At 50.7% G+C, this 9,230-nt stretch overlaps 1 protein-coding gene across 1 annotated transcript; it reads left to right on the forward strand.

Moving 5' to 3' along the window:
* The first annotated feature begins 266 nt into the window (after positions 1 to 266).
* On the forward strand, positions 267 to 7,930 carry bmp16 (bone morphogenetic protein 16). The gene is made up of 3 exons (XM_086164682.1): positions 267 to 527; positions 4,581 to 4,936; positions 5,380 to 7,930. Exons 2-3 carry the CDS (start codon positions 4,588 to 4,590, stop codon positions 6,444 to 6,446), a joined length of 1,416 nt encoding a protein of 471 aa, XP_086020808.1. The 5' UTR covers positions 267 to 527; positions 4,581 to 4,587; the 3' UTR covers positions 6,447 to 7,930.
* The last annotated feature ends 1,300 nt before the right edge of the window (positions 7,931 to 9,230 follow it).

The raw sequence follows: 9,230 nt of genomic DNA on the forward strand, positions 1-9,230 counted from the left end.
CAGCAGCTCACACAGGCAGACAGATAAAACTTGTTTTCCTTTCGCAGCTTCCTTGCCCGGTGGCACCGGTGTGTTTGAAACAAATGCAGGCGACGGTGAGAGGGAGTCGCCTACTTAGCGGGGGTCAGATAGGAAGAGGCGAAACCGGTGGATGTTCTTTTTCTTTCTTTTTTTTTTTTTCCTTTTTTTTTTTTTTTTTTTTTTTTAAGTTTGCTTATCTGACACTGACAACAACAGGATGAGAAACGAGGGAGCGGAGAGGGGATAAAAAGAAAAAAAAAAAAAACAAGTCAGGCACAAACATGAGGAAAGCATTACCCACAGTGCATTTACATGGGAGACGTTTGACAGATAGGCGATGGCTGCCTTAGCAGAGGTGAAAAGAAAGAGGACAGTGTCAGAGAGAAAGAGATAAATATCCGCTCTGTCCAATCTGTCCTAAGAAGTGAGAGCGAGAGCCGGGGGATCGTAACACTGGAGCTCAAGGATAAACCATGGACTCTGCATACATCCCACCACACCTGGACGTGAGTACAACATCCCTCTCTCACACACACACACACACATGCACAGACGTCTGTCAAGCTACAGGCCACAGGAACTGCGCTGCTGAAACCATTAGTCACTCTGGGGAAAACACACACACACACACTCATCCACATGCATACACTGCAGGCACACAGTGTTGCTCAATCAAAATCTTGTCCGGTAAGCAACTTCTCCCAGAATAATATGCCCATTATGAGTTCAAAGAGCATCACGTAATTCACCACCGCCGCCGCCGCCGCAACGCGGACGCAGTATGAATCGGGCCTCAGTGTTCGCGCTCGGCGGCGCTAATGTGAAAAGCAGAGGTGTGTTTTTGTTCTGTATTTCACATCGGTTCGGCTGTCAGACGCGCAACATGTGGAGCCTCTGACTTTTTCAGTCGTCACTGGATAGATGTTTCAGTGTTTCCACTGATGCTGCTGCGCCGCCGTGCCTCAGCGGGGGCCTCCGCGCCGCATCCCAGACCCGCGAGTGTGAGTAAGAGTGAAAATGAAGGGATAAAGGCGTTACGAAAACCGAGCCTGCTGTTGAAAATGGAAAAAAAACAACAAAAAAAAAACAACAAAAATCTGAAAAGTTGTGCTTGGATGTGATAGTCGGCGCTGCAGGGTGAAGCGGTGTTGCGGAGGCTGACGGGCGGCGGGCGTGATGGGGGTTTGAGCGCACAGGCAGGTGTGTGTTCATATATATATATATCGCTCAAAAAAATAAAGGGATCACTAAAATAACACATCCTAGATCTGAATGAATGAAATATTCTTGTTAAATACTTTGTTTTTACATCGTTGAATGTGCTGACAACAAAATCGCGCCAAAATGATCAATGGAAATCAAATGTACGAACCCATAGGGGTCTGGATTCGGAGTCACACTCCAAATGAAAGTGTAAAAACACACTCCAGGCCGATCCGACTTTAATACGACGTCCTTAAAACAAGTCAAAATGAATCCTTGTCGCTTCCTAAGCGGACAGTTTGATACGACAAAAGTGTGATTGACTCTGAAGTGTTTCCTTGATTTTTTTTTTTTTGGAGCGGTATATTTCACGCAAACACACACACACACACACACGAGTTCCAATGTATCCGGAACGGACCGGGGTCTTTACATTTCGCTTTTCTCTGCTTTTAAACCAACTTTCTTCTTCTCTATGACACCTGCATCATCAACTAATCGGATAGAACCGCAGTGAGCCTACGTGGGCCGTCTAAAAAAGGATAATGGATAACGTTGACATTCGCTAATCACCTGCCCGAATGAGCCGATCCTAGAGGACACGGCGCAGTTGTGACCTTCCAGTCAAAGCTGCGGTCCAACGCACGCATTCTTGTGTGTAGATGAGAGTAAAGGTCAGTGTGGAAAAGGAGACGTGGTGGACACAGATGTATCCTCAGAGTCGAGCGCACCGTACATCGCGACGGGCTCTCCGGGCCGCCGTTAGAAAATCCCGAACTCCGTGGCATGTCTAGCACATATCATATCCTCCAAAGAGGCAGCAGAGAAAAAAAAAGAGAGAGAGAGGGGGGTTGAGAAATCAGGGAGCGAGGAGGAATTTTGGAAAAGAAACACGGGAAGAACAACAGGAAGGGAAAGTTGAGGGACCAGGCGTAACATGAAGACAGCAGCGGTGGATAAATCAGCTGGCCGCAGTGACACTTCGGCCCTCGGTCCGCCGCGCTCTTCCGCAAAAACACCATTCATTTAAGGGTCGGGGGGGGAAAAGAGCAACATTAATGGGAGATAGGCTTCTGAGCCGGCCGTCCAGAGAGGAACAAAAACACGACGTCAGAAAGCAGAACCCGCGGCGAGATTACACGGAGAAACATTATTAACCGTAAAGCGCAAAAAGGACAAAGTTCAAGGAATCCACAGAGGAAGGAAAAGGAAATTCGGCCGGGTTTGAAATAAACAGGTCTAAAGAAAGGCGGAGAGAAAAGCGCCGGCGTCGGAGACGCACGTCTGCGGTCGGAGGTTTTTAATCAGCGAGGTCAGAAAGACACGGGGCCGGCTGGCGACCGCGCTCGTCCGCCTCGCGCCGGGGTCGCCGCGCCGTCCGCCCGGGAGGTCGGGTCACGTCCGATAAATCTCCGGCGCGTCCTCGCTCGCGCACGCGGAGACAAGGTACGAGAAGGAACCGCCGGACGGCGACCCGTCGTTCCACCTGCGCGGGAACGTTAACCTCATCTCAACAAGCCTCCCAAATAGGGGGTTCGTGTAAAACGGCGATTTTTCAGGAAAGAAACCTGGATTAAAATACACCTAACCGGTCACAACACACACGGATTTTTATGGCGGGACCCACCGGGCCCTCGCCGTTCGCCGGCGTTATTTCTGACTTGCACAAGCGCCGTACACGCCCTGTTGTGTGAACACTTGAACCTTGGAGTCGCCCGGGTGGTTTTGTAAGCGAGGAAAGTACAGGAGAGAGGCGACGTTGTGCTTAATCTGCTTTACAAGCCTCCACAATATATGGGAGAGGTCCATCAGGGTGTCTGAGCTGTAATTGTCCTCTGCTTCATCGCCTCAGGTGAAACAGCCCTGGGTGGGGCCGCGCGGGTTTAATGGATAGCTAGCGACGATCCCACGCTCGGAGGTGACTTATTTTCCCAGGCCTACACTTTGAACCGCAATCCGCACAATCACACCGATGTATTAAAGCGTCCGTAGATAACGTCACACCTGTACCCTCAATCTCACCTTTTCCTCTTGCGTCGGTGAGATTAGCGGTCATTACAGCGTCATTATGTGTTCGCCGGGCCGTAAACTCGGCGGTTATCTCCGTGTGAAGGCCTTAATTGATTCTCTGTGTCTTCCAGAGGTGAGATAAAGAGATAGAGAAGGAGAGATATCGCGGGCTCGGACGGGAAAAAGAGATAAGTAGCGCCGTGTTGGGTTGAGTGCTTTGAGAGATCGAGAAACAAGTTTCTTTTTGAAATAAACAAAAAGAGGGGGAAATGACAGAAGCCGAACCGAGGAGGAGCGTCGTCTTCGCCCCGCCGCCTCTGATCGACTGCTTTCAACACCTTTACCGTGACCTTTTTACACCTCGCGGGGTCGGCGGGGCCATTACTTGGCCGGGGTCTAATTACCGGCTCGGTTATTAACAGCTGAATTACAGAGGTACGGGGCGTTAGCCGGGTCGCGGGTGTAATTTCGTGACCCTTGACCTCGGTCACGTTCCCGCGCGGCGCGGGAGAGAAGACGTCGATTTCCGTCTCGGAGGAGGCCGGACTCTCAGAAGAACAACACAGCTTGTACGATTTTTGATTTTTGTGATAAAGTGAACTTTATCCTTGCTTCCAGAAGACATGCTAAGCGCTCCCCCCGTGGAATATCCCTCTCAATTTTACACATTGAGTCGCGTGTACACGAGTTAGACAAGTAAGACTCGTGCGTAAAATCATTTGTTTACGGTCGGATGTATCCGACGCACGTCTGAGAGAAGTTTATCGTGTCGAAAAAAAGAAAACGCACAATCGCAAGAGGAGGTCTGATCTCAGTGGTTTGCGAAGGCAACGACACGATTTCTGAGAGGCGAAACGTATTTCTGGCTTTTTGGCTCGTTCAGGTCGAGACGGTTAAAGACAGCGGGACGTTAAATGTTTGAGCGTACAGCGTCAAACACGTGCCATCCGAAGAATCGGGTTAATGGTTTGCGTCTTCCGTTCACAGCGCCGCCTTCCTCGCGTTACATTACATTACAACAAGCATTACAATAAGAAACGGTTTAATAACCGGCGCCTCAGTGTGAGAGGAGACGTTCGGTCTTTTATAAACGAAAAAAGATGTTTTTTTTCAGCCGTTCCGATGTATATGAACGTGCGGGTCGGTTAGTGGTTGAGATGTTTCGGAGATGTGTGTGCGCCTGCGGAACAGCAGACGGCTTTTCTGGAGTCCTCCTGCTGGCGCTGTCTCTTTGTCGTATTTCTCAAGCAACATTTGGCGTCTATTTCATGGGAAAAAAAAAAAAATGTTGGCCCCTCCACGTGTAGATTGATCTCTTCCTTTCCTCCGCCGCTCTCCCTCCTCAGGTCCACCATGCTCCCTGCTAACCTCCTGCTCCTCATGGTCCTGCTGCTACCTCAAGCCTCGTCCGGTCGCCAGGGAGGAGTCTCCGGCGAGGTCATCCGCGGTAGGGCGTCCCCCGCCGCTTCCCTCTCGGCGCCTCTGGATCCCGGCCTGGCTCAGACCATCCAGAGTCTCCTCCTGAGCCGGCTGGGCCTGCGGTCGCAGCCCGACCCCGAGCCCGGAGTTCCGGTCCCCCGATACCTCTTGGATCTTTACCGCTTTCACCAGCAGCAGTACCATCTCCTGGAGGATCCTTCCTTCAGCTTCCCCAGCCACCATATCCAACAGGCCAACACCGTACGCAGCTTCCACCACTCCGGTAAGCACATCGAATGACTCTTCCTTTCCCCGCTTAGCATCGGGACGGACGGACCGAGAGTAAGAAAAGACCTTTAGACGACGTCTACTCCCGAGGAGGCTGTTTGGAGATTTGCTCTTATCAGCCATTGTTGATGCAGAAGTCTTCACTGTAGCACAGAGGCAGATGTCGGTCGTCACTCGTCGTGCAACCATGCAAACAGTTAATAAGATAAGCGGAATTTCGGCTGAGTGATCACGTCACCGACGCAATCTCTTCGCGCTTTAGGAGTCAGCGCGGGCGATCCAAACAAGGATCTATCGCTTGAATGTCGACCAAATAAAACCGTAGCGTCCATTTCAGCGAATTCGCCTCCAAAAAGACCCCTTCGGCGTTTTGAAGGTTGATAGCGTGATTTGATTCTGATTTGCTTTTTTTAACGATTTCGTTCCTCGTCCTCTCAGAGCCCCTCGCGACACAGGACCGGAAGCGGGTCCACATCTCTTTCAATATCTCCTCCATCCCAGAAGATGAGCGGGTCGTCTCCGCCGAGCTCCGGCTCCTCCGCAGCGCCAGGGCCTCCCCGGCCCGCGGGCTCCACCGGCTAAACCTGTACCTGTCCGAACACCGCGAGGACCCCGAGCCCGCCCTGCTGGAGACGAGACTATTCGACGCCGGCCCCGACGGTCAGAAAGCGGCCAACCTATGGGAAGCCTTCAGTTTGAGCGCGGACCTCCTGCATCGGGCCCTGGCCGGAGCCGGCCGCCTGGGCTTCCTCCTGGAGGTCAGACTGGAGAACGGCACCGCCTGGCCCAAAGACCGACGGCCGTTCTCCGACCCGGGCGAGGACGGGGGAGCGGGACGCAAGGCGGGACACCTGAGGGTTTGCAGGTCCGTCGGGCAGGATGAGCACAGCTGGGCTCAGGAGAGGCCGCTCTTGGTGACTTACAGTCACGACGGGCGCGGGGAGCCTTTGGTCAAACATGGCAGGAGGAACCCGCCGGGCGGCCAGAGGATGAGGGGGAGGAAAGGGACGAAGGAGAGGGCCAGGACCAGCAGCGGCAAGGGGCGTTATAGGGACCAAAAATGGGCCGGGGCCAAAAATACGGGATACGCGGCGCCGGGCCGGGAAGGTTATAAAGGCGGGGTCCGTTGGAGCGAAGGCGGGAGGGTGAAGAGAAACGGCGGCCGGGCCGCGAAGCTGAAGCGCCTCTCCCGTAGCAGGTGCCGCCGTCACCCCCTGTACGTAGATTTCAACGACGTGGGATGGCACAAGTGGATCATCGCGCCCAGCGGCTACGACGCTTACTTTTGCCTGGGAGAGTGTCGATTCCCCCTGGCCGACCACATGAACTCCTCCAGCCACGCCATGGTGCAAACTCTGGTGAACTCTGTGAACGGAGCCGTGCCCCGGGCCTGCTGCGTCCCGACCTCCCTCAGCCCCATCGCCCTGCTCTACCTGGACCCTCAAGACCGAGTGGTGCTCAAGAATTACCAGGACATGGTGGTGGAGGGCTGCGGCTGCCAGTAGCGCGCCGGAGAGCGGAGATCGCGAGAAAGTCGGATGGAAGGAGAATCATCTGGAAAACAGGAGATAGACGGTCATATGAAAGGCAGATGGTAGAAAGAGAAGGCAGGAGACCGCTAACCGTAAACAGACTTTCAGAGCGACGGGAACGAAGGTAGCGGCGGAAGAACGACGGGTCGAGAGGGAAGAGGACAAGAAGGGGGGGGGGGGGGGGCGGAGACCGTGGCTGGAGCTTCATTATCAGGCAAAGCGAAGGGTCCGGTGCGAGAAAGACGCAGGCCTCTCGTTCCTTCTCGAGAAGCCGGTGCTTTAGCGTAAAAAGTGAAAAATCGATCCGCGTGGCGGATAGCATTTGCAATACGACAATGGCACCGAACTCTGCGGGGGCCGCGTTGTCACGGCAGCACCCGCAGAAAACTAGCTAAAGGTTCGGCCGCAACTGTTTTGTTTTTTTCGTTGTTTTTTTTTTTTTTTTTTTTTTTTAAAGGATGGCCAAGACGAACTGATCTGACAGGAAAAACATGAAATCACCAGAGATTCTTCACACTGCATTCGGCGATAGCGGCATGATGACGACCGCTCGGAAACGGCCAACTCTGCAGATGATGTTTTTGTTTTGAAATCGCGACTTTTTCCTCGAATTAACTTAACTTTTAAAAAGCATTTAAAAAAATCTAGATTAGATTTATCCTCCCCCGCCCTTTTAAAATCGCGGTGTCGAAAGGTCGCGGCTATTTCACGTTTTCTCTGGGTTTGCCTTTGTTATTATAATGACGGACTGTCCCTGACAAGCACCCTTACATCACAAGCTATTTAAAAAAAAAAAAAAACCACAACAATAATGCTGAGGAATTATTCTGCTATTATTTGAATGTGGTTGACCGTGTCGATATTATTTAAAAAGAGACTTTTTGTACATTTCTTTTGCGGACGTAACGAAAAATCCCAGCGTCTTGTGATTATGCATAATTCCACTGACTCGTGATTCTAACTTAAAAAGACACATTATGTATTTAAATAGCAACAATATAGTGTATTTAATCTTGGAAATATTTAAGATACCTGCACTCGAGGGGACATTAAGCGAAATGAAATCCCGCCTCTAACATGAAGTAAGCTATAGCTTTACATCTGTACAAATGTTTAAGTGTATCGAATGAGCAGTCCGTATAGCTAAATGCCAACTTAACCATCGCAGACGTTTCCGCGTAGGTGTCGCCAGGCTCAACTAACAAGTCGACCGAAAGCTCCGCGCGTTGTAGCTGCTGACGTGCGCGACAACAAGTGTCTCTGCTAGTTGTGTCTGCATGTGTCGAGAGGAGGGATATTAAGACTGGGACTTTAGTGCCTTTCAAACAGGGGCTTACGTGTTTTCCTGCTGCGCTTCTTGTTTTTCAATGTTGCATTTTTCTCTCCAAATGGAAACATTTAGGCAACAGCTTGTGAAATGTTTGAGGATGTGCCTCTAATAAACAGAGCAAACAGCACAGCCGCTGCGTGACTTTTTCTTTTACATCAACCGTTTTGGTTTTTTTCTCTCGTCGGCGGTGATTCAGCGTCCGCTCTCTTCAAGGCCAGTGGACTTATTGTCATGTGTTGCAATATCAAACAAGCCGATAGCCTCGGAGTTGATGTGTGTATGCTGTTGCTAGGGATGTACATCCAACACCGCTGCGGCGTCCCAGCGCTGGTATCCCCATTGTAAATACCAGGGAAGCAGAGGATCTCGCTCCCCACCCTTGTGAAGAATACGGTGAGTTTTGTCTTCTGCCGCATTCGCGGTAACACGAGAAGACATAAATAGAAGAAATGGAGGTAAAGTCGCAAATGTCAAACCAACCGGCCTCTTCATTCTGTGGCATTTTAGGGGTTTGGGACCGGGTGGCCGCGTCTTTACCCGCGTCGCCGGAGGAACGAGGAGCGGAGCGTCTCGGCGGCGGAGCTTCGGTCCACTCCACGGCCGTCACGCAGAATTAAAGATCTTTCCATCTTTTACACTCTCGCTGCGGACAAGGTAATCAACTAAAAGCTGAGTGCAGGTTAGAGGTCGACACAGACACACTTTGAACTGTCTGCGGTAATTACAAAAATAAATGAATCCAACGGGAAGCCCGAACTTAATTAATTCTGTGATCGCAAAAAAGGTTAAAAATTGATGAATGATGAATTCATCAATCCATTCATTTATTACCTGCACGGCTTACCCTGCAGCCAGGGGCGCAGTGTGTGTTTGTGTGTGTGTGTGTGTGAGAGAGACGTAAGTCATGCACAGACATGCAAACAGTCACATTTGCACATCACTAAGAGACAAATGACATACATTTTGTTCATTTGTCGGGAGAATTTGGGGTCTCCAGTGAATCCCCAGCATGATTTTGGGCCGTGGGAGGAACCTGGAGGAACCCCACGCAGACACGGGGAGAACGTGGAGATTCCACACCGGGTGGAATCCAACCAACTGCGCCGCCGTGACGCCCGTCCAGCACAATAACAGCACAATAATAATCATCATCACAATGTTAGACCTTTTTTACCATCCACCATATCAGGGGCCTAATTTGATGTCGAGAGGGCCGGACCGGTAAAATCATTACCTAAGTAAGTCCAAAATGTTTCCTTTGTTTTAGTGTAAAGGAGGTAAACAGGTAGATTATAAAAATCTTTATATGTAATTTTTCTTCCTCTACAAAATACATGACAAATTAATATTAAGAAAAAAAAATGGATGAAATTACACCCCAAAATAAGTGTTGAGTTAAAAGAGAAAATACTGTCACTGTGGGAAAA

Source organism: Fistularia commersonii, chromosome 18, assembly GCF_037954325.1.
Source record: "Fistularia commersonii isolate RoL2024-O1a breed Wild chromosome 18, RoL_Fcom_v1.0, whole genome shotgun sequence".
In the NCBI taxonomy this organism is placed as follows: domain Eukaryota; kingdom Metazoa; phylum Chordata; class Actinopteri; order Syngnathiformes; family Fistulariidae; genus Fistularia; species Fistularia commersonii.